General features: G+C 44.6%; 1 protein-coding gene across 4 annotated transcripts in view; it reads right to left on the bottom strand.

Annotated features, from left to right (window-relative positions):
* MSANTD3 (Myb/SANT DNA binding domain containing 3) overlaps nucleotides 1–26,191 on the bottom strand; it is a 65,189-nt gene that overhangs the window by 13,052 nt on the left and 25,946 nt on the right. For 3 of the 4 annotated variants that reach the window (XM_069958175.1, XM_069958176.1, XM_069958177.1), the window contains exons 2-4: nucleotides 25,448–25,874; nucleotides 16,590–16,733; nucleotides 1,869–1,997 (exon numbers count right to left, since the gene is read on the bottom strand). In XM_069958175.1, coding sequence (XP_069814276.1) covers nucleotides 1,869–1,997; nucleotides 16,590–16,733; nucleotides 25,448–25,874 — 700 coding nt within the window. The remainder of the gene's footprint in view (nucleotides 1–1,868; nucleotides 1,998–16,589; nucleotides 16,734–25,447; nucleotides 25,875–26,191) is intronic. The other variant, XM_069958178.1, reaches the window with a different exon arrangement.

Here is a 26,191-nt window from a genome sequence, read left to right as displayed (position 1 = left end):
GTGTGCTGTAGCTGGCAGCCCCCAGTAAGCATGGTGCCTTTTTGGTAATTTTCCGTGCAGCGGATTATGTACAATCTTATGTCTCCTACTGTCACAGAGCAGTCGTTCGTGCCACACTTGTCATGCATCCTCCTCCCTCTTCATGAATAATCAATGCTGCCCGACCTCCTGCTCGCTCAGCTGTTAGATTGCAGATCAGTCCCCTGTAGACAGCTTATGTCTGAAAGAATCTCTCCTCCCTAATGTGTTGGAGCTGTGGTCTAGGGGTAACTCACCTGTCTAGAGACCTGCCAGCAATTCATTCTCTGGTTGGAATCCCCTGATCGAAATTAAATAGATGTCTTTTTTTCCTCATTATTGTATCATTTTTAAGGCTATTTTCACACACAGAGTATTTTTGCTCAGTATTTTGGTCAGTATTTTGCAACCAAAACCAGAAGTGGATTGAAAACACTGAAAGGCTATGTTCACACACTGTTGAAATTGAGTGGATGGCTGTCATTTAATGGCAAATAATTACTGTTTTTTTAAAACAACGTCCGATATTTGCCATTAAATGACGGCCATCTGCTCAATTTCAACAGTGTGAGAACATAGCCTTTCTGTGTTCTCAATCCACTTCTGGTTTTGGTTGCAAAATGCTGACCAAAATACTAAGCAAAAATATGTGTGAACATAGTCTTAAAAATCATACAATAATGAGAAGAAAAAAAAAAGACATCTATTTAATTTCCATCAGGGGATTCAAACCAGGGAACGAACTGGTGTCAGGTCTCTAGACAGGCGAGTTACCTCCAGACCGCAGCTCCAACACATTAGGGAGGAGAGATTCTTCCAGAGATAACCTGCCTACAGAGGACTGATCTGCAATCTGACAGCTGAGCGAGCAGGAGGCCAGGCAGCATTGATTATTCATGAAGAGGGAGGAGGATGCATGACAAGTGTGGCACGAACAACAGCTCTGTGACAGTAGGAGACATAAGATTGTACATAATCTACTGCACAGAAAATTACCAAAAAGGCACCATGCTCACTGGGGGACTGACAGCTACAGCACACCGTCAACACCTTAGGCAGTGCCCGGGAGCTGACAGATTCCCTTTAAGAAACTTTGCAATTGGGTTTATTAGCCGAAATATGTATTTTTATCATGAAAAAGCAGTTTGAAGCTCTCCCCTCTGTCTTCATTGTTCTCCTACGGAGAGAGCTAAATAAAACACCAAAACAGGACAACAAAGAGTTAATCTACAAATACCTCACCCTCTATCTCCTCTGACAGTCACTACTGACCTCTCTGAGCTCTGATTACAGCTTTATCCTCTGTTATCTGCTTTCTGCTGTGGGCTAACTCCCTCCTTCCTCCTCCCCCCCTCCCCTCTCTATAGACCAGACAGGGTATGTCTGATGCAACAAGTCACAATTTCCTGATTTTTTGCAGTGGATGGAAAAGAGGAGGGAGGTGGGACCTGGGAAAGGGCTTTTTAAATGCAGACAATGGCATATTTGGCTAATAGACCCAATTACAAAGTTTCTTAAAATCGCCTGGACTATTGATTTCTGCAAAAAAAAAAAAAAAAAAAAAAAAAAAAAAAAGGCCAGTGACTAATTTTAATTATAAAATCTCATCTAGAGCAAAATTTAAATATTCCTACCATTGCATCTGCAGATATTTGGGATACCCATGATCTGCACAATGCACACAAAATTCAGAACCCTATGCAGGTATTTTTAAGTGAAACATACTGCTCTGTGACAATATAAGGAATTGTGAATACATACTATGGTCTGTTCAAAGGAAAGAAAGTTTATTAAACAAATGAAGTAGACCAATAATTCTGCATCTGTACATATAACTCTGAAAATATTACCCTTTTTTATACTGTTGGGGGAGGCTCCCTCTGCACACACTGAGTCAGTGACAGAAACATTCCTTATTGGTTCTGTTTGGATTTTTCCCTGTTCGTCAATGAGGATTTCTAGGTCTCCTTTGTGGAAAGCTATAGAATAGCAAATAGATAAAAAATAAATAAATAAATAAATCTGTGCCATTTTAAAAAGGAGTATTCCAGACTTTTCTTTTTATAAACTATGAGTCAGGGTACTAAAAATACTAACCTGCCTCAATGCCTCAATCTCTGCCACTGCTGTTCCATAAGCTACCAGTTGCTCATTGCTCCTGCCTGGTCCTGCAAGGCATCATTCTTGCAGTAAATGCCCACTTTGCTATCAATGTTTGCAACAATAACTTGCCTCAGTCGGTGACTGGCTTTGTGGGCAGTTCCTGCAGGGACGACATATTACAGGAATACAGGAAGCAGAAGAGGAGAGACAGATACCAAAGGAACAGCAGCGGATTTGAGCAGATAGGTATGCTTTCTTTATTTTCTTAGCACTGTCACTCACTTTTAAATTTTTGTTCTGCGGCTGGAATACCCTTTTATAAATATTATAAATGTTAATAGCAATGTATAAAACATTAAATTGTAGTTATAAACAGTGTACATTCAGAAGGACGTTAAGATTCAGAATATATTGTATAGCTGTACTAATGTAATCCGTAAGTAGGTTACATTTTCATTACATTATTGTCTTCGCCATGACTACCATCAAAGAGGTATTTAAATGTTTCCCACGGTGTCACAATAGGCCTTCACAGACCAAACATTGTCTTCAAGAGGACAAAACTGTCACAAGTATTACATCTGATCTACTAAAGTCTATGGCTATGCAGCAATATGCGCCTAAACGCTTTTTTTTTTTTTTTTTTTAAGGAGAAGTCCGGCCAAAATTTATTTTTTATATGTTATTACTTATGGAAAGTTATACAATTTTCTAATGTACATTAATTATAAGAAATGCTCATATATTGCTATTTCCCTTAATTTAGTGTATCAGGAAGTGTTAGAATTCTCTCAAAAGCAGTGACGTCACGACGAATGGTGTAATTCCTATGGTGTGTCCAGCAGGGGGCGCTCTATATATAGAAGTCAATAAGTTCCATTGACTTCTATATATAGTGCGCCCCTGCTGGACACTCCATTAGAATTACAATGGATGTGTGTATGTAATGTAATGTTATGTACTGTACTTTGCGATTGAATACATTTATGGAATACTTTGGGGAGCAAGTGTCCTTGCTCCCCAAAGTATCCCATAAATGTATTCAATAAATACATTTGCAGGGCACAGAGCAGGGAGGGAGAGAAGTGCCATCTACCTCCCCCCTCCCTGCTCGGTGCTGGGCACATATACAAAGTACTACTCTGCAGATAATGGGGGAGTAGTACCTGTGCTATCTATCGCCGCCCGCGCCGCCGCTCATAGAAGTGCCGCTCCACCGCCGCTCACACAGGGGCTGCTCTTCATGCCCCCTCCTCCTCTGCTCCCCCTCCTCCTCCCGGCTTCAAACACTTTGGCCCCGCTGACTCCCCGCCGGCCGCGCCACTCCTCACACTATCTGGCCAGCCGCCGCTCTCTGCTCCTGCAGCCCGGCCGCGTCAGCCCTCACCAACCCCTGGCCAGGGTGGGTGAGGGCGGACGCGGCTGGCCTGCAGGAGCAGAGAGCGTCGGCCGGCCGGATAGTGTGAGGAGTGGCGCGGCCGGCGGGGGGTGAGCGGCGCAGAGTCAGCGGGGCCATAGTGTTTGAAGCCGGGAGGAGGAGGCATGAAGAGCGGCACTTCTATGAGCGGCGGCGCGGGCGGCGATAGATATACAAAGTACTACTCCCCCATTATCTGCAAAGTACTACTCCCCCATTATCTGCAGAGTACATAACATTACATTACATACACACATCCATGGTACTCATTGACTTCTATATATAGAGTGCCCCCTGCTGGACACTCCATAGGAATTACACCATTCGTCGTGACGTCACTGCTTTTGAGAGAATTCTAACACTTCCTGATACACTAAATTAAGGGAAATAGAAGTATATGAACATTTCCCATAATTAATGTACATTAGAAAATTGTATAACTTTCCATAAGTAATAACATATAAAAAATAAATTTTGGACTTTATCATATATTACCATATATAAAGAACATGTACACAGAAATGCACTTTATGAAGTAGATTATGCTATGTTGTTACCTTCTGATGTAGCCAGACAGCTTTCCCGCTAATAAATAGGGACCTATGGAGGAGCATGTGACCATACAACGTCACTCAGTCTCTTTTCCATGATGCCATTAAAAATTTGGACTAAAAAAGTTGGACTGATTATATATGGGTCTCTGACAAACCAGAAACAAACCATCTACAATGGTCAAAATAACCACACTAATCACTGAAAAGAACCATTGATTAAAAGAAACAGACCTAAAACTCTGCCTAAAGTAGTCTAAAAAAATACTAAGTCACTTTATCCCATAGCTGCACCAGGACGTTACTAAACGTCCTGGTGCAGCTATGGGAGTTCAGAGGGGGGGTTGCGTGGGGACCCCACTCTGAACTGCCGCGACCCTGGGTGCTACGTGCAACCCGGGACCGCGGCTATTAGCGGGCATGGTCCGATCGCCAGCCTGCCAATTAAGTATTTAGATGCAGCTGTCTAAATACTAGATGATCACCTTCCCTGGTGGTCTAGTGAGCGGATCACCCCCCCCCCCCCCAATGACGCGATTGCGGAGGGGCGATCCCGGTATTCTCACCCGGCCGGGGTCTGCGCCGTAATGGCGCTGATCCCGGCTCGGCACTCTATTGCTGTCGGCTGCAGCAGCCGAAAGCAATAGAATGCCTATCTCATGGATCTATGCATTATTACTATACTGCATAGATCTCAATGATCCCTAGGGGGGACTTCTAGTATATGTGTAAAAAAAAATAAAAAAAAATATGTCTTTATTAATACAAAATACCCTCCCCTAATAAAAGTCAGAATCACCCCCCTTTCCCCATTTTATAAATAAAAATAAATAAATAAAACAAACAATTCAAAAAATATGTTCAGCAGCACTAGAAAAAAAATATACAGTGTGCGGGTGCACGTCTCACCAAACCGGACCCAGGTTCGTATCGGATATCCAAAGAGAAGATGGAGACCGCACTTCCAAAAAGAATTCATACTTTATTCACACCAGATGCAACGTTTCGGCTCAATGTGTAGCCTTTCTCAAGCAGTGATACAAAATGCTCCATGAGCTCAGTATATATACATGTGTGCATGATTATAATTCATCAAACAATTAATTAAAAAAAATATAAACAAAGTGAATAAGAAGTGATCTATAATAGTGTAGTGTTCCAAATTCATAAAGATATAGAGGCAAAGTGAAGAGGAGCCCTAATCTGATGTCTTACAGCAATGATCATGTTAGGGGTAATGTAAAACAGCAATGGGTGACATAATTAGGTGTTATACAAACAGCTGTGTAACAAGTGATAAACAAAAAACAAGTAATACATACATCACACCAAAGCAAGGAATCCACATGGAGGTGGCGTGTCCGGGAACGCCGGCGTCGCCCGCTGATGACGTCACCCGCGGCGCATGGTGTCCGGATCACCTAGTTCCGAATCACGTGACCTGGGTATGTCACATGATCGGTGTGATCACAGGCGCATGCGTCGGGCGGTCCCCAAGCTGACAGCGGCGCGGACATGCCCATAACAGCCCCAGAGTCTGACGCTGCCATATTTGTAGAGGGAAAGTTGCCCTTACAGCGATTGTCAATGTATGCATGGGTAAGTATATCACGCAGGATGATGAGAGTTGCAGCATTGATGTGAAGAATGGACAGAACTACCAGAAGTGATGGGGCTAAATAAAGCACAAATAAATATAAATGATTATAAATATAAATAAGGGAGGAGGACCAGTACCAAACATACATACATGCTTGGTATCGCCGCGTGCGTAATCGCCTGAAGTATTAAATTATCACATTCCCGATCTCGCACGGTAAACAGCGCAAGCGTAAAAAAATTCCAAAGTGCAAAATTGTGCAATTTTTGGCGCATCAAATTAAAAAAAAAAAAAAAAAATTGTAAAGAAAAGTGATCAAAAAGTCGCATGTGTGCAATCAAGGCACCGTTAGAAAGAACACATTATGGCGCAAAAAACAACACCTCACACAGCCCCATAGACCAAAGGATAAAAGCAGTATAAGCCTGGTAAAAGAGCGATTTTAAGGAACATATATATGTTATATATGTTTTTTAAATGCCATGAAATAAAATAAAAGTTATACAAGTTATATATCATTGTAATTGTAACAACTTGAGGAACATGTATAAGAAGTCTGTTTTACCCAAGGGCGAACGGTGTAAAAACAAAACCCCCCAATTAAAAAAAAAAAAAAGTGTTTTTTTTTTTAATTTCACTACACGATTTTTTTCCTGGTTTGACGGCATATTTTAGGCAAAAATGACATCTGCCATTGCAAAGTACAATTAGTGGCGGAAAAATAGGGGCTCATCTGTGTCTCTTGGTGGAAAACAACACGCACTATGGCCTTATATAAACACAAAGAGGAAAAAACAAAAGTGCAAAAATGAAAATTGGTTGTGTCCCCTAAGGGTTAAGGGATTCGGTCGTTTCCATTTCCATTACAATTGACTAAGTACAACTGCACATGAAGCAATAGCTCTATGGAAAACTGAATATGGATATGCTAGTACTACCTAGTGAAGTTCAATGATTAAGGTCTACAGACAGTTTGAAAGGTACCTAAATGGTCCCCACGAGTATGGCTACATAAACAGAAAAGAATTGGAAGAATGACTAACAAGGTGGACACAGGATAGTGCAGACATTCTAATAAACTTATATCATACAATTACATTTAGTTTTTGTTCAAAGATGTTTTGATAGAAAGGCATAAGGCTAAGTTACTGTCAGGGAGGATACCCTATTATGCCCTGCCTATCATATTGCCCTATTCTATGATATGCAGGGCATAATAGGGTATTCTCCCTGACAGTACATTAGCCCACCACATTAGTCATTCTTCCAATTCTTTTCTACTACCTAGTGAAGAAAGAAAAACAGGAGTTACTCACCGGGTAATGATGTTTCCTCGAGTACATGACAGCACCACGGAGAGAGGGACCCCGCCCCCTGGGACAGGAAACCTGAAGTATAAAAGGATTAGGCCCTCCTCTCAACCTCAGTGAGTATTCCAGAGACCGGAGAGAGCCATGATTAGTATCAGGATTGTTTAATCTTTAAGAAGCACCATCACCAATAACAATACTATATTCTACTTTTTTTTTTTTTTTTTTGCACACCCAAGTGAAACACAGTGAAGGAACCAAAAAGGGTGGGTAGTAATGGTGCTGTCATGTACTCGAGGAAACATCATTACCCGGTGAGTAACTCCTGTTTTCCCCCTCGACATGACAGCACCACGGAGAGAATACCAGAGATGAAAGATAGACTAGGGAGGGACTATAGCCAGTAAGACCTTACGCCCAAAGGCCACACCAGAGGAATCAGAAAGATCCAACCTATAGTGTCGGAAAAAAGTGTGCGGTGAGGACCAAACCGCCGCCCTGCAGATCTGAGAGATGGAAGCATCACTTCTTTCCGCCCAAGAGGTAGCAACAGCTCGGGTGGAATGGGCTCTGAGCCTAAGGGGAGGAGAAAGACCAGCAGAAGAGTAAGAAGAGCAAATAGCCTGCCTTATCCATCTGGCTATAGAACTACTACTAGCCTTACACCCCCTATTGGGCCCTGAAAATTGCACAAATAAAGACCTAGATTTCCTAAACTGCTTTGTTACTTCTAAGTATTGCAGTACAGAACGTCTCACATCTAGACAATGGAACTCCCTCTCCTTCTCATTGGCTGGTTTGTCACAAAAAGAGGGTAACACTATCTCTTGAGAGCAATGAAATTCTGACACCACTTTAGGCAAAAAAGCAGGATCTGGTTTGAAAATAATTCTATCAGACAAAATCTTAGTGTACGGTTCATTGCATGAAAGGCTCGCCAACTCCCCCACCCGTCTGGCCGATGTTATCGCTACCAGGAAGGCGGTCTTAAGTGTAAGATTTTTTAAGGATATATTAGACAAAGGCTCAAAAGGGGCATCTGTAAGACTCTTTAAGACTAGGCTAAGGTCCCAAGGAGGAACTGATGGTGATAATCTTGGCGAGAGTCTGGCTGCTGCTCTAAAGAATCTTACCACCCAAGGATGAGTGGCGATCTGTTGGTTATATAAGGCCCCTAAGGCCGAGGCGTGCACTTTCAAGGTGGCTGGCTTAAGGCCCTTGCCTTAACCCTTCTGTAGGAAGTCCAGGATCTGTGCTATGTTAGGAGAATGAAGATCAACCTTTTTGGCTCCCAAAAAAGAAAAATATGTTTTCCATATTCTAAAATAGATGTTTAGGGTTGTAGGCTTCCTGCTCCGCTGTAAGGTAGATATGACCTCGTCCGAGAGTCCATGACTTCTAAGAACTAGCCTTTCAAAAGCCACGCCGTCAGATGCAGATGCTTCGTATCTTGATGAAAAATCGGTCCCTGAGAGAGTAAATCCGGACGGTCCGGTAAGACCCAAGGGTCTGTCACTGACATTGACCTGAGACCTGAGAACCAAGCTCTGCGAGGCCAGAAGGGAGCTATGAGAATTACTCGAGCCTTCTCCTGCCTGATCTTTTTTAGCACTCGGGGAATTAAGGCTAGTGGAGGAAAAGCGTACATCAGACTCCACTGCCAGGCCTGGCTTAGAGCGTCTACACCTAGGGGCCGGTCCGCTGGGGACAAGGAAAGAAACTGTCTCACCTGTCTGTTTCCCCTGGTTGCGAACAGGTCTATGACCGGTCTCCCCCAAAGATCCGTGATCATCTGAAAGACAGAAGGATTCAGGCGCCATTCCCCCTGTAGAAGCTGATGTCTGCTGAGAAAATCCGCTCTTATATTCAGAACACCCTTCAGATGGACTGCTGATAGACTCAAAAGGTTGCGTTCTGCAAAAGAAAATATGTGATAAGACAAGTCCAATAACAAAGGGCTTCTCGTGGTACCCTGTCTATTGATAACTGAGACTGCTGTGGAATTATCTGAAAAAATCTTAACATTAGAGCCCTTAATGTGAGACTCTGCCACTGTTAGTGCAAAATAAATGGCCGCTAATTCCTTAAAATTAGAAGATCTAACGATGAATACATCGTCCCAGGTGCCTTGAAAATTGTATCGGTCGGTGTGTGCACCCCAGCCTGATGGGCTGGCGTCTGTAGTTATCACTTTTGGAGAATCAATAGTCCAACTAAGACCCCGCAGGAGATTAGATTTAGATAGCCACCAGGAAAAACTCTCTAATGTCGTTTTGTACAGTGAGATCTTCCTGTCAAGACCCCTGGGAGATCCATCCCAGGCCTCGAGGAGCTGAGCCTGCAAAGGTCTAGAGTGAGTCTGAGCCCATGGGACTGCTGGAATGGTAGCTGTGAATAGTCCCAGCAGAGACATACCCTTCCTTATAGATGTCACTGGGTTTCTGAGAAGAAGCTGTGTTAACTTTTGTAGCTTTTCTATCTTCTCTTCGGGCAGGAACGACTTTTGTGTCAATGAGTCCAGAGTGATCCCAAGAAAGAGCTTTTTTCTCTCTGGCACCATAGAGGATTTCTCGAGATTTACCATCCAGCCGAGTTTTTTTAGGATGGATAGCGTTCTTTCCAACATTATCCGAAGTTTTTCTTCCGTTTCTGCTACCAAAAGAAAATCGTCTAAATATGGAATAAAGATGCCCTCTTCCTCTCTTATGTGGGCTGCCATTTCCGACACTATCTTGGTGAAGACTCGAGGAGCAATGGAAATGCCGAAGGGCAGCGCCTGAAACTGTAGGTGAACCAGAGAGTCGTCTATCCAGATTGCCAGCCTTAGGTATCTTTGAAAGTCCTTGTGGATCGGGATGTGTAGGTAGGCGTCCCTGAGATCTATCGAAGCCATGAAACAACCTGGAAAGAGCAGGTTTACTGTACTCTTTATGGTCTCCATTTTGAATCTCTGATACCGTAGGTACTGGTTTAAAGGCTTGAGATTTATGACTCTGTAGCTCTCGTCCGCTTTTTTCACCAGAAATAAGGTTGAGTAGAACCCCTGATTTTTCTCCGATTCTGGTACCGGAACAAGCACATTCTTTCCTAGGAGAGACTTGACTTCTGTTTCTAAAGCTTCTTGACGACCTCTGGTTACGACAAACCGAGTGGGAGGTCGGGATATGAAATCTAAGCGCACGCCATCTTGAATACACCGCATTACCCAAGTATGCCGCAGATTTTCTGCCATTCTTGTGCGAAATGACGTAACCTGCCTCCCACCCGTGGCCTGGCGTCATTGTGTAGCTGATTTTTTGGAAGAATCGGACTTCTGTGAGAACATATATCCCCTGGATCTGTTGTAGCCTTTTCCTCGAGTAGATTTGTCTGTGTTCTTTCTCTGAAACTTTTCCTTTCCTTGCCCACGAAAGGACTGGAATCGTTTCGATTGGTAAGAGATAGGAAAACCCTTCTTCCTATCCGTGGCTTTAGCGAGTAAGTCATCCAGATATGATCCAAATATATATTCACCCTCACAGGGGATGGTGCATAATTTTGCCTTAGCAACTGCATCACCCGACCAATTCTTTAGCCACAAGGCTCTACGAGCCGAGTTGGATTGGGCTGCCGAGCGAGCAGAAAATCTGAGTGCATCGGTAGAAGCATCCGCTAAAAAAGATGCAGATTTTTTAAGGAGAGGCAATGCTGTTGTAAATTTATCCTTGAAGTCGTCTGATTGGAGGTCCTCTTCCAACTGGGAGAGCCAGACCATCATTGATCTTGCTACACAAGTACCTGCAATGCTAGGTTTGAAACCACCTGTTGCTGCCTCCCAGGTTTTCTTAAGGAATCCTTCTGCTTTCTTATCCATGGGTTCCTTGAGTACTCCTATATCGTCAAAGGGTAATGAATCCTTGCGTGATATTTTGGAAATAGACACATCAATCTTTGGAGCTCTATCCCAGGCTGGATTTTCTGACTCGTCAAAGGGGTATTTCCTCTTAACTGCTCGAGGTACAAATCCTTTTTTCCCCGGCCTGTTCCATTCCCTTTGTATAAGGGCTGACACATTCTTATGCACAGGGAAGACCTTCCTCTTTTTTTCTTCCAAACCACCAAACATTATGTCCTGTATGGACTTCGGCTCCTTAGGATCCTCAATGTTCATTGTGGAGCGCACTTCTTTAACCAAGGTACATACATCATCTAAGGAAAATAAAGATCTGATTCCAACATCTGTGTCAGATTCCTCAGCCTCCTCATTAGCTGCCCCCTCCTCGTGGTCAGGAATGGAAATAGTGGAAACTCCTTGAGATGGCCCTGGGGTACATACTGGAGTTGCAATAGTAGTGCTTCCAGAAGAACTCTGCATTCCCGTAATCATGTCTTTAACTGATGATAGAATAGACTCTAAGGAGGGAACCTGGGCAGCAACTAATTTATTAATACAATCCTCACACGTTGGTTTTTCATAACTTGAACTAAGACGTCCTTTACAAACTCTACATTCTTTATGTTTATGGGGAGTCTTAGCTTTCCTGGAAGATTCCTACACATGAAAACAAAAAAAACAAACTTTTAGGCTTAGGGCCTGCAGTATTCCATCATCTTACCACCCCTACCAGGGGAGAAGAGAGTCAGTACCCGGGAGGAGGCAGGAGCACCAGAAGAATCCTTCCTTGCCTCGCTGCTGGAACTCATGGCTGCATCAGCTGAGTCTGCCGGCCGATCTCCCCACAGCGCACGCCAGTCTTTATCCGGCGTCCTACGTCATCCCCCTGCGCCGCGGAACTCCCCGCCACATAACTATGCGACGTAACCGGAAGTCCCACGCGCCGGACCGGAAGTGACTTAACGTGGAACGCATGCTCCGGACGGCCCTGTCTCGGCGGCAGTCTGCCGGAGACCTCTCCCTCCCTCTCCGCTGCCACTGGCAGACTCTGAGGGTTCCGGTCCGGCCCAACCGCTCTCGGACGCGGGTTGTGTGGAGAGGTCGGGCTTAACGGTGCTACACCGACACCTCCAAAAAAGTCTTCCTCTGGCCATTCCAACTGGAAAGCCGCAGCAGGTGAGAAAAACTCCGGCCCTTTTATCCAGAGAGACCTACACCGAGCCTCCCAACTCCAGGCTTCCCGTAGGGACAGGAAACCACACTGAGGTTGAGAGGAGGGCCTAATCCTTTTATACTTCAGGTTTCCTGTCCCAGGGGGCGGGGTCCCTCTCTCCGTGGTGCTGTCATGTCGAGGGGGAAAAAGGGAGAGAGTAAGGGAAGGTAAGGTTCAATGTTATTCTACGTCTACTTATTCGTTTTTGGTGCCCACGTTCTTAAAGCGATTCTGTACCAGCATGTAGCTGCCCCAAAAGATAGTTTCTCTTAATTAAAAAAAAAAAAAAAAAAATTAACACTGCGTCTGGTTCAGGGGTTGGCCTCTCTCCTGGTGCCAGTATTTTGAGGAAAAACTACTTTTATTACTGTGGCAGGGTATCAATCTGGCGTGGCCTAGAGCATCCGTGCTACCTTTACTTTCAGCCCACCCCTGGGCTGGATGTAGGCAGGGAGAGGCGCGACGCGGGCCTAGGGCACCGATGCTCTAGGCCCCACTAGTTTGACTGCCCACCACAGCAATAAAAGTAATTTTTCTTTAAAATACTGGCAAAGGGAGAAAGGTCCACCCCCGAACGAGACGCAGCGCAATGACCTCTATGACGCAGTACCGGCGGTATGGGGGCGGCAACATGCAGGTACAGAGTTTATAAAGGCAAAACAACAAGGAGTCCAGCTTGTAGTGAAAAAAACCCTAAAAACACTCAGTGAAGTTTATTCATATCCACTCAGCAGTGCACACATGGCGATACTACCCCCAGAAAAACTCCAATGCGTTTCAGATGCTGTCAGCACCCTTACTCATGGTCTGTGTGAAAGTGAGGGTGGCCTCCTCCCTGTCATCTCCCTTGCAGGAGAGGCAAGTCACTACTGCAGCCACTGACTGGCTTAGCGGGCCTGCCATGTCAAAGAACCCTGGGGACCAGAGCAGCAGACTGAATGCAGGCAGTAGCATTGGAGACAGGGAGGTAAGCGGATGTAATGGTTTTCACCCAGGGTTTGTTATATCCTTAACGGATCGGTGCAGGGATGCCGGTGGTGCAGTTCTTTTTTTGAACCACCGTTAACATGAGGCAACAGTCATCACTTTTAGGCTGGGTTCACACTACGTATATTTCAGTCAGTATTGTGGTCCTCATATTGCAACCAAAACCAGGAGTGGATTAAAAACACAGAAAGGCTCTGTCCACACAATGTTGAAATTGAGTGGATGGCCGCCATATAACAGTAAATAACTGCCATTATTTCACTATAACAGACGTTGTTTTAAAATAACAGCAAATATTTGCCATTAAATGGCGGCCATCCACTCAATTTCAACATTGTGTGAACAGATCCTTTCTGTGTTTTTAATCCACTCCTGGTTTTGGTTGCAATATGAGGACCACAATACTGACTGAAATACTGACTAAAAATTACTGACGTAATGTGAACCCAGCCTTAATGTGTAACTATCATCTTGCCCACGCAGCAGGATAGGTTTTCAAAATGCTGACCGATCAGTAGACGTGACCGGTCTACAGAACTGGTGGAAGCTCTATAGACTGCACTGAAATACACTTACAATGCAGTTTATGGAGCTTCCGGCAGTTCCATAGACCAGTCACGTTAGGAGCCGAATATGGACCAGTCAGTATTTTGAAAGCATATCCTGCCATGCAGGCAAGATGATAGTTGAACTTTAACTGATAATCACCCTGCTGAATGTCAAGCTCTACCTTGAAGGTATGTGTACATGGTATTTCCTTGCATTAATGCAATGAAGGACAGCTGGGCGACAATGAAATGATTAATTTCTGCTATGAAGTGATGCAGCACTGCAATGAAATTACTGCAATAAAATGATGCTTTTACATTGCATTTTCATTGTGGTAGACACAACCTTATGGAATTAGAACAAAGTTGATGAACAAGATCAAATGATCAAATGAACATCTCTCATTTTCCCTTTGTTTTATTAGAGAGTTGTCAGTGTGTGTGTGTATGTATGTATATAACTAACAGACTAACAGACAGAAAGATGGTTACTGCAGAGTCACAGCATGAAATTGGTAAGTGTTAGGGCTTATTGCCACCTTCCGTGTTCCACAGACAGGTTCAATACAGTACAACGAATATTCAAACAGTTTCCGCACTCCCAGCAGAATATTGTAGACTCCACTACAGGGCTTCCACGTCCGTGAAACACAGACCCTGGGAAAAAGCCCTTTGATGTGAACTCTTGGGGGAGGGGGTGTAAAATTTAGACTGGTGCAAACTGCCCACAGCAACCAACCAATCACAGCTCAGCTTACAGCTCTGGTAAAATGATAGAGGAACTGTGATTGGCTGCTGTGGGCAGTTTGCACCAGTCTAAATTTTGCACCCTTTGATAAATCTACCCCTAAATATGCATTGTGGTCCCTAAAAAGGAGCTGGGGTATATGCTGCATACACCCGTTACGCTCTCCCATCTACTGTACAAAATTTAGGACACATGCACTTACCAACAAGTCGCCTACATCCACCCCCAACCACCACCCGCGAATCAAGCTGTACTGCATTAGGTTACACACGTGCAATGTTTGCTGCCGATATAGTGTATTAATGTAGCTATATTATTAAACAGCATCAAATCTGCAGCAATCACATTAAGTGTGAATATACTCTTAAGGTATGTTCACACAGAGTAAATTAGGCAGAACTTTCCGCCTGTCTCAGTGTGCCATAGCCCGTCTATGGGAGAGCGCACATTCCTCCACTGCCGCTGCTCTCTGCTCAAAGTAGTGACATGTCACTTCTTTGAGCGGAGAGCGGTGGCAGTGGAGGAGCGCACGCTCTCCCATAGAGATGCTATGGCACACTGGGACAGGCAAAACTCTGTGGCGGAAAGTTCCGCTGCGAAATTTGGCCTAATTTACGCAGTGTGAACATACCCTTAAGCTGGAATCACACAAGTAGTTATTTCTGTTTGGTATCTTACCCATCTTTGGTATGGGTAGATAAGAAAAGCATATAATGAAAGATTAACACTTTCCTTTTGTATCAATTTCTGAATGGGGCTCAAAAACTGCTTGTGGGATTTAAGCCTTAAAAGGAAACCAATGAGCACAATTGTGTTGATATGGCTCCCAGCTGCACCCTAATCACTATAAGGACTCTCGGTCTGTCAATCATCCCCGCAAAGCATGCTGACAGGCAGAGCGCTGTGACTAGTTATGAGCGGCTCTCCATCCAGGTGACTAGTTACCACCCCTCTCCCGGCCTTGCGCGCTGCAATAAAAATATCCCGCCCCATATAAAGATAACCTGGCAGACATGGCTGGTATGGTAGGGGATCTGCATAGTAGATCTATGCAGTGCAGCCGAGAGCCATAACACAGCCCTGCTGACTGGTTCCCTTTGAATGCAACACAGCATAATATGCAGTCAGTGACTTGTTATAGCCTTAGAGATACCTGATTGAACTGTATACAATTACTGGATTCTTAACTTAAAGGGGTATTCCAGGGAAAATCTATAAATTAGCAATGGAAAGGGTTAACCAAGGTTAACCCTTTCCTAATATACTTACCTGTCCGTTTTTGGCCCCCCAAGGAGATCTCCGGTCCGGTCACGTGATGGTCCGGGCTGCGACTCGCGGATCCTCTTCTTCCGGTTCGGTGACGTCACCATAGCGGGCCGGCGTCGGCTCTCCTATTAGCAGCAGAGCACTAAACCCTGACTGGCTTGGTAGCGTGTAGCCAATCAGGGTTCAGTGCTCTGTGTCCCTGCTGTACCAAGTTAGCCGGGTGCTGATGTCCCCGGCCCCCCTCCTTCATGTATTATCACCCCGATCTCTCCCCCGGCCCCCCTCCTTCCTGTGTATACAGTCCTATTCAAAGATCGCTCAGCCCCCGGTGTAACTGCTGCCTGCGCTGGCCCCGATCTCCGCACCTGTACTCAGCTGACAGGCGCTGTGTAAGTGAGTGCAGGAGAGATTTCTTCCTTGCTTCGTACACAGCGCCTGTCAGCTGAGTACAGGTGCGGAGATCGGGGCCAGCGCAGGCAGCAGTTACACCGGGGGCTGAGCGATCTTTGAATAGGACTGTATACACAGGAAGGAGGGGGGCCGGGGGAGAGATCGGGGTGATAATACATGAAGGAGGGGGACCGGGGACATCAGCACCCGGCTAACTTGGTACAGCAGGGACACAGAGCACTGAACCCTGATTGGCTACACGCTACCAAGCCAGTCAGGGTTTAGTGCTCTGCTGCTAATAGGAGAGCCGACGCCGGCCCGCTATGGTGACGTCACCGAACCGGAAGAAGAGGATCCGCGAGTCGCAGCCCGGACCATCACGTGACCGGACCGGAGATCTCCTTGGGGGGCCAAAAACGGACAGGTAAGTATATTAGGAAAGGGTTAACCTTGGTTAACCCTTTCCATTGCTAATTTATAGATTTTCCCTGGAATACCCCTTTAATTATAAATCACTGTTTATTAAGTCAAAACTACATATCAATACATGCATTCCGTCCTCACCTTTTTCTACTGAACTGGATGGAGAGCCCTCACCACACAATGAATCCGTTTCAGGTACTTTGTTATATGGTTTGGTCTGGATTTTCCCCTGTTCATCAATAAGAAGCTCCAGATCTAAGAGGTTTACTTTCTTGCAGTCCAAGTCTAATTTAAAAAAAAACAAAAAAAAACACTGAATACAAGTATCAATAATAAATGTCCAAGCTTGCAACATGTACATACGCAAAAAAGGTAAAAAGGAGAACTAGCAACAGACTGGTCAGACTGTACTGTGGATTTGAAACTTTGTGCTATTACAAGTTGTGGCTGTGAGTTATAGGGTTAATAGTTGAATACTCTCCTTAAAGTGTCTATCCCATCATTAACAGTTATCTCCTACTCACAGGACATTAGGGCCCTATTACATGGAAAAATTGTTATATCGTTCTATTTTAAGCAATAGTCTTTGTGTGTGTATGCAAGCAACAATCAAATGACTACTAAGGCTAGGTTCACACTGCGTTTTCAGCATCCGTTTAACGGATCCGTTTTTTTTAACGTCCAGAAAAATAGGGCCAGCAACGTTTTTTTGTCCGTTTTGGTCCGTCAAAAAAAACGGATCCGTTTTTTTTTTTATAATGGAAGTCAATGGAAAAACGGATGCACACAAATGAATCCGTTTTTTGCAATCCGTTTTTCATGCGTTTTTTGCAAAAAACGGATGCGTTAAACGGATGCTGAAAACGCAGTGTGAACCTAGCCTAAAAGTTAATTTATGTTTTGTTGATTGCAATGTCAAGCGTTTGCAAATATTTTGGTGCATGTACACGTTTGTTCATTATTACGATTGTAACTAACAACAAATGTTCTGTTTATTATGGTAAATGATTTAATTTGCAATTGCTTATCAGTAATCAGAGAAAATAAAATCCCTTCGTCTAATAGGGCCCTAACTGCCCAGAAGAGTCAGACCATTTGGATCTCCACAGATCCTGAGAACAGAGACCTGGCACAATCTGTATAAATGCACTATTCACTGTATGCGGCTTCTAATATAGCCAAGTTCAGAGGCGTTTTAAAGGGGTTATCCAGCACTACAAAAACATGGCCACTTTCCCCCTACTGTTGTCTCCAGTTCAGGTGCAGTTTGCAATTAAGCTCCCTTTACTTCCATGGAACAGAGTTTAAAAACTGCACCTGAACTGGAGACAACAGTAGGGGGAAAGTGGCCATGTTTTTGTAGCGCTGGATAACCCCTTTAACTGTAGGGCAAATGGTGCATTTACACTAGGCCTACTTGCTTCAGGCCACCTGACAGGGCCCCCCTGCATCTCCACAGACTGGTGTTTGTAAGGTTATTTCTCCATGGTGGCTTTAACCTGTAGGCCCTGGTTATTTACACACAGCGATCAGTGGTGCAGGGAGGGCCCTATGAGTGATATCACAGAGCCCACCTTATATAGCTAGGATCAGAGACGTTTCTAGGACCGACAGCTAGGGTTGCCGGAAAATGTACAACCACCCCTTCCCCCATCCTGGGCTGGCCTCCACATACAATCTGTGGACAGGTGTGGCAGTGTTTTTTGGAACAAATAAGCCCTGTTTTTTGTTGTTTTTTTGCTACTTTAACCTCTTAAGGACCCATGACGTACCGGCACGTCATGGATCACTGTCACTTAAGGACCCATGACGTACCGGTACGTCAGCCCTTTAAACGGGCGCCGCGGCCGGCCGGGTCCCGATCGGGGGAGATAGCCTGCTATAATACATAGCAGGCCATCTCTCCCTGTCGGCATGGAGGGTTGTTAACCCCCCCCATGCCGACGATCGCCGCTATTGGCTGATAAGCCCATAGCGGCGATCGGAACCTTTCCGGTGACCCGATGACCCGGAAAAAAATGGCGGTCGGTGCTGTCAGAGGACGGCACCGACCGCCATTACTGTAAAAAGTAATGGTGGTCACGGTACCACCGTCCCGATCGCCGTGAACGGCCGGCCAGCCGGCCGGCCGTTCACGGCGATCAAAGTCCCCACAAGTAATAAATACCTGCTCCGGACCCCTCAGCTAGGTAGCTGAGGGGTCCGGAGCAGGTATTTGTACATTACTCACCTGTCCCGGGGTCCTGATCGGCGTCTTCCGGGTTCCCGGCGTCCTCTTCATCTTGTCGGGACTTCGGCTTCTTCCGTGAGTCCCGATCGTCTGTTTCCGGCTCCAGCGTCGTCTTTTTTCGTATTTTTCCGGCTCCAGCGTCGTCTATTTTCGGATCTTGCTCTCTGCTGCCCCCTAGCGGCTGATAAGTGTAATACACGTATCAGCCACTACAGGGATGTTCAGAATGTAGTAAAAAAAATTTTTTTTTTCCCAATTTTTTTTTTTTCTATTTTCCGCACCCTATCGCCGCTGAGTGTTGATCAGCATCGCACGAAAGTGCGCTGCTAATCAGCAACTCCTCCTTTTTGGCGTAGGGTGTTTTTTTTTATATCCTACTGCCACGGTCTGCTGATAAGTGCCGAACATAAGTGCGGCATTCATCAGCAACACCATTTTTGGCGTAGGTTTTTTTTGTATACTTACTGTAAAAAACACGTAAAAAAACACTACATTACACCACACTACATTGAATAAAGTTTTACACTACACCACTACATACCCCATATACTAATCCCCATATAAAGATGGCCCCCAGGGTGTTTCCGGTATTGGACGCATACATTATTATTGCCTCCGACACCGAAACAGCCAGTGAGGATGAATGGGGGGTCCTTTGTTCCTCCATTCATCCTCATCCTCCTCATCATCCAGTGACGTGTCTGGGAGTAGCGTAGCGTACGCTGCCCCCCAGACACGTCTTTTCCGCCAGTACCGTCCCAATAAGAGATGACGGTATGGCGTGAAATTCTACAAACTCTGTGAGAGTACCTCAGGGTACACTTACAGATTTAGGGTACGTGCACACTGCGGAATGGCGAAGGATAACCCTTCGTGCATTCCGCAGCTGGCACCCGCCGGCGGACTGATGCAGGGGCGCGTCTCCGCCCGTGTCATAGACTCTATCCTATGCATGGGCGGATTCCATCATCCGTCATTCCATCAACACGTTGGACGCAGAGCGGAATCCGCCCGTGCATAGAATGGAGTCTACGACACGGACGGAGACGTGCGCCTGCATCAGTCCGCCGGCGGGTGCCAACTGCGGAATGCACAAAGGGTTATCCTTCGCGATTCCGCAGTGTGCACGTACCCTTAGAGTGTATGAAGGAAGGGACACTCGAATCCAGCCCCCAGATGCCCACTCCCCCCCCCATCCTCGGAGTTAGTGGGGACATCGTCCGGGAACTGATCTTCCCACTGCTGGATAAAGGTCACCACCTGTACGGGGATAACTTTTATACCAGCACCCCCTCTTCTGGTCCCTCGCTGCCCGAGCTACTGTAGCTTGCGGCACGATCCGAACATATCAGAAGTAGTAATAGCGCCCTAATATTTAGCAGCCATGGAGCGGACCCAGCACTTCTGGATATGAAGGACCCCGGATCGCACCAGGACAACATTTTCCAGGTGACGTCCCCCACACTGGAGAAAGGGAGACCCCAGAAGAAGTGCAGAGTGTGGCGTATCAGGAAGGACGCCATTTACCAGTGTGACACCTGTCCTGATCCCCCCGGCCTCTGCATACTGGATCGCTCCAAGGCGCACCACACGTCATTGGAGTTCTACATTATCTAAATTCCGTCCCTTATTCCTATTTCAGGGGTCACGTTGATCCAGGGATTATTCTGATCGCCATTATGGAGTCGGGAAGGAATTTTTCCCCTGTGATGAGGCTACTGTCGTCTGCCTGACAAGGGTTTTTTGCCTTCCTCTGGATCAACACAGGTTGAATTTGATGGACACCTGTCATTTTCAACCTTATAAACTAATAATTGGCCTAATACCCCCAAATAAATTAGAATTGTCCCTTTTCCCCAGCTAAATAGGTATGGCCGCCATTCCCATTAGAGGATGCCATGATGCAATTACAAAGCCTCTGTGCGGCCAGGACAGTAGAAACCCCCCACAAGTGACCCCATTCTGGAAACTACACCCCATAAGGAATCTAACAAGTGGGGCAGCGGGTATATGGCCCCCTGGTGACGGCCACATTTGGGACGTGAAAATGAAAAAAATGGTATTTTTTATTTTCACGGCACATGTTCTACACATGTGCCCATCACTAGTGGGGTCCATATGCTCACTGCACCCCTTGTTAGATTCCTTATGGGGTGTAGTTTCCAGAATTGGGTCACTTGTCGGGGGTTTCTACTGTTCTGGCAGCACAGGAGCTTTGTAATTGCGACATGGCCTCCATCCCCCATTCCAGCCTCTAAATGGCGCTCTGTCCTTTTGGTGACTTGCCCTGTGCCCATATGGCAAATTATGTCCACATGTGGGGTATTTTCGTACTCAGGGGAAACTACCCTACACGTTTTGTGTTCATTTTCTTTTTTAACCCCTTGTGGAAATGGAAAAAAAATCAAGGCTAGACCAACATTTAGTGTAATTTTTTTTAATTTTTACTCTAAATCATTGATCTTGTCTTGATTTTTTCATTTTCACAAGGGGTTAAAAGATAAAAAAAACACAATGTGTAGAGCAATTTCCCCTGAGTACGGAAATACCCCACATGTGGACATAAAGCGCCATGCGGGTGCAGGGTAAGCCTCCAAAAAGAAGGTGCGCCATTTGGTTTTTGAAGGCTGGATTTGGATGGAATGGATTTCGAGGGGCCATGTTGCATTCAAAAGGCCCCTGTGTTGCCAAGACAGTTGAAACCCCCCACAAGTGACCCTATTATGGAAACTACACCCCTCAAGGAATGTAACAAGGGGTGTAGTGAGCATATGGACCCCACTGGTGACGGACACAAATGTGGAACAATGTGGCGTGAAAATGAAATATTAAATTTTTTACACTATAATGTTGGTCTAGCCTTGAATTTATCATTTTCACAAGGGGTTAAAAGAGAAAAAAAACCACAAAATGTGTAGAGCAATTTCCCCCGAGTCCGTAAATACCCCACATGTGGACATAAAGCGCCATGTGGGCGCAGGGCAAGCCTCCGAAGGGAAGGAGCGCCATTTGGATTTTAGAGGTTGGATTTGGCTAGAATGGATGATGAACGCCATGTCGCATTTACAGAGCCCTTGTGCTGCCAAAACACTGTAAACCCCCCACAAGTGACCCCATTCTGGAAACTACACCCCTCAAGGAATCTAACAAGGGGTGCAGTGAGGATATGGACCCCTGGATGACGGGCACATTTGTGCCATGAAAGTGAAAAAATGAAAATTTTCACTTTCACGTCACATTTTTCCACATTTGTGCCCGTCACCAGTGGGGTCCATATGCTCACTGCACCCCTTGTTAGATTCCTTGAGGGGTGTAGTTTCCAGAATGGGGTCACTTGTGGGGGGTTTCCAGTGTCTTGGCAGCACGAGGGCTCTGTAAATGCGACATGGCCCTTGAAATCCATTCCAGTGAAATCCAGCTTCCAAAAGCCAATTGGCGCTCCTTCCCTTTGGAGGCTCGTCCTGCGCCCGCTTGGCACTTTATGTCCACATGTGGGGTATTTCCGTACTCGGGAGAAACTGCGCTACATGTTTTGTGTTTTTTTTTTCCTTTTATCCCTTTGTGAAAATGAAAAATTGAAGGCTAGAACAACATTTTAGTGTAAAAAATACTTTAGTCTTTTTTCAAGCCATATTGTTTGGAAAATCTGTGAAGCACCTGTGGGGTCCAGATGCTCACCGCACCCCTTGTTACATTCCTTGAGGGGTGTAGTTTTCTAAATGGTGTCCCTTTAGGGGTGTTTTTTAGGTTTTGGCACCCCAGAGCCTCTGCCAACCTGAAGTGGTACAGTCAAAAATGACCAAAAATAACGGAGCCATTGAAATTCACTAGGCGCTCCCTTATATCTGAGGCTTGTGGTTGCGTCAAATAGCGCAATAGGGCCACATATGGGGTATTTCTATAAACTGCAGAAACGGGGCAATCAATATTGGGGTGCATTTCTCTGGTAATAGGTTTATAATTATGAAAAATATTGGATTACAATAAAATCTCTGCACACAAAATTAATTTTTTCAAATTTCTTACACACTTAGCTTTTATTTCTGTTACTCCCCTAAAGGGTTAAAAAACTTTCTGGATGTGCTTTTGCAGAGTTTAGGGGGTGCAGTTTCTGAAATGGGGTGCTTCGTGAGGCTTTCTAACACACAGTCCCCTCAAATACACTTTAAACCTGAACAGTTCCCTAAAAATATCTGATTTTGAAATTTTACTGAAAATTTGCTGCTAATGTTTTAAGCTTCCTATTGTCTAAAAATAATGAAATATAGTTTAATAAATGCCGCCAACATAAAGTAGACATGTTGCTAATGCTATTTAATATATAATTTATGTGGTATAACCATTTTCTGTATAAGCAGAAAAGTTTTAAAGTTGGAAAAATGCATTTTTTCACAATTTTTCACGCTATTTTGGGTTTTTTCATAAAGATTCGTTATAAGTATCGACTCCAATTTACAAGAAATGTGAAGTACAATATGTCACGAGAAAACAATCTCAGAATCAGCCGGATAGGTAAAAGCATCCCGAAGTTATTAATGAATAAAGTGACACTGGTCAAATTCATAAAATTTGCTCCGGTCCTTAAGGCCATTTCAGGCCCGGTCCTTAAGGGGTTAAAGCTCCACACAAATGTGTATTCTGTAATCTGTATTACAAATGGAAGCTCCAAACTGACCATGGGTCTGATGTCCCAAATTAACAGATGTCATTTCAGTTCATTAGACCCACAGTAAGGTTGAGACTTGTATCAGCAATACCGATGGCAAAGTGCACATGGGTTACACTTGTCTATTGGGTGCTTAAAGCGACTCTGTACCCCCCACCGCAAACCACTTGTACCTTCGGATAGCTTCTTTTAATCCAAGATCTGTCCTGCGGTCCGTTTGGCAGGTGATGCAGTTAGTCATAAAAAAATTACTTTTAAAATTGCAGCCCTATGGGCGTATCGGTGCCCTAACTTTGCACCACCCCTCCATCCCTCCTCCCCACCCTCATCATTAAGAATGCACCAGGCAGATTGCCTCCTATTCCCCACCTGTGTTACCACAGCACATGGGCTGGATCATTAAGACACCTGTGCAATGTTCAAACAGGAGTAAATGTTCCAGTGGCATTCCTATTGATGAAGAGGGTGGGGAGGAGGGACAGAGGAAGTGGTGGAAAATTAGGGCACAGATACGCCCGGAGGGCACGGGGCTGCAATTGTAAAAGTAATTTTTTATGACAATAACTGCATCACCTGCCGAACGGACCCGCAGGACAGATCTTGGATTAAAAGCAGCTATCCGAAGGTACAAGTGGTTTGGGGGGGTCAGATTGTGGGTACAGAGTCCCTTTAACCCAATTTTAACCCCTTTTTAAGATCCATTTGTACAAATAACTTGCAATTACGCTTAAAATATCACCCAATCCGGTAGAATGCACACTTATCGACAACACATGTCAATACGGTACAGCAGAAGGTAATTTTTAAAAAGTAACTACAGCATCACACAATACCCCTAGTACTTGACAGACTTGTCTTAAGCTATTTTCCTATGATGACTGCAATCTGAAAAAGCTACTATACCCTTGCGGTATACAGTCACAGTGAACTACATGTGGTGGCTTGGTCAAGCTTGGTCCTTGACTATACGACAATTAGCACATGACACACATGCTAAATAAAGTATATTTTTCATAGATTGCAGAATAGCAGGTAGCATAGAAGACCAGCGTTCTGACAGTTCCCTTAAAGCGTAACTGTCATTTTTTTTTAAAACATTAAATATCAACAGTTCAAGCGATTTTAAGAAACTTTGTAATAGGTTTTATAAACCAAAAGAGTTTCCTTCTGTACTGAAAAAGCAATCTCCCAGCCTCCCCCCTCACTTCAGAAGCAGCAGGATTTCTGTCTCCATTATGTGGCTATGGAGAGGAGAGGGGCTGTTAGGAGTGACTGAGCACAGAGCAGTCTTGCATAGCACAACACCCTGCAATCTTCTCTCAGTAAGTTCCTAGATAAGCACTGACCTCTCTGACCCCAGAATCCTGCGGTTAGGTGCCCAGACAGTCTACAAACAGCTGACCTTCATGTCACCTCTTCCTGCTTCCTCATCTCCCCCAGCCCCTCCCCCCTTCATAGGCACAGAATGGAGAGAGCAGAACCCGTCTCCACTGGCTTCTCTGTAATGAAGACGTGTTTGCCTGATAATGCACAGATAAGAAGTCAGGGGGGGAGGCTGGGAAATTGCTTCTTCAGTACAGAAGGAGGCTTTTTTGGCTGATAAAACCTATTACAGAGTTTCTTAAAATCGCTTATACTACTGATTTCTGCAATAAAAAAAATATGACAGTTACTCTTTAAAGGTTCCATTTAAAAGACCACTTCACATCCATTGTAACATTAACAATTATTAGTATATGTTCTCCAGGCTTGAAAAACAGGAATCAGCACCACTCTTGTTCTCCATTTGGTGTGGTTTTGCAGTTTCAGTTCCAATAAGCAAATGGAGCTGGATTGTGATATTACACACAATTTGGGGACAGAGGTGGTGCTGTTTTACAAAAAAAGTAGCTGTGATTTTTCTGGTTAACCCCCCCACCCCCCTTGTGTTCTCAGGACATTTGGTAAAACTGTGAGGCCTTAGGAGAACACAAGGAGGAGTGGTTTCAGATGTTATTCATTTGTGTGCATGTGCGAAGACGGCCCAAAGCCCCGTCCACATTCAAGTTATAAGGCATATTGAAATAGCAATATCACTCTTACAAATACCATTATCAGTCATACCTGGATTGGAAGAGTCATGATTGTACTGAGATTCCTCCTCTGATGGAGTCTGTACATAGTATATCTGCTCTGGAATCATACTTGCCACCTTTTCTTTGAGGCTGTTAGATGCAAGCCCACATCGCATCACTTTTTCTCTTCTTTCGTGGGCCATTATCTTTCTTGTCCTTGCTTTGATATTCTCCCAGCATTTTTTTAGTTGTTTGAAATCCCTCAGAGATACACTAGGTTGTGAATTATACTCATGGGCTAATGCTTGCCAAGTACGCTGCTTTAGAGCAATAGTCCGAGCATCACTTTTCTTGCACTCCAGTACATATTTGTATTTTTCTACCAAGGCCAAGAGGACATTCTTCTCCAGTTCAGAAAAGTACTTGGCTGGCTTTAATACTTCGTTGTTTTGCATTTTCCACGGTACTGCAAACATCTTAAGAGAAAATAAAAATAACTTAAAATTATAGATCTAATAGAGGTAGTTAGCCTTTGGCACAAAAACAAGGTTTTACCGTTGAAAAATTTCTCACCTTCCACCGATTCTTTTTTTTTTTTTTTTTTTTGAAAAAGTAAAATCAATGGGAGATAAATAAGAACAAACAAGAATAAACGATGCATAAACCCACCACATGAAAATCAGAAGTGCTCATTCCATGCTGATTTTGAAGGGTTTTATATTTGCCCGAACTTTCAGCCACAGAGTAGAATTCACCACCGATCAGGTAAGCGGACTTTGTGCCAGAAATTCTT

Source organism: Dendropsophus ebraccatus, chromosome 2 (genome assembly GCF_027789765.1).
Source record: "Dendropsophus ebraccatus isolate aDenEbr1 chromosome 2, aDenEbr1.pat, whole genome shotgun sequence".
In the NCBI taxonomy this organism is placed as follows: Eukaryota; Metazoa; Chordata; class Amphibia; order Anura; family Hylidae; genus Dendropsophus; species Dendropsophus ebraccatus.
This window is presented reverse-complemented; position numbering and strand designations above follow the sequence as displayed.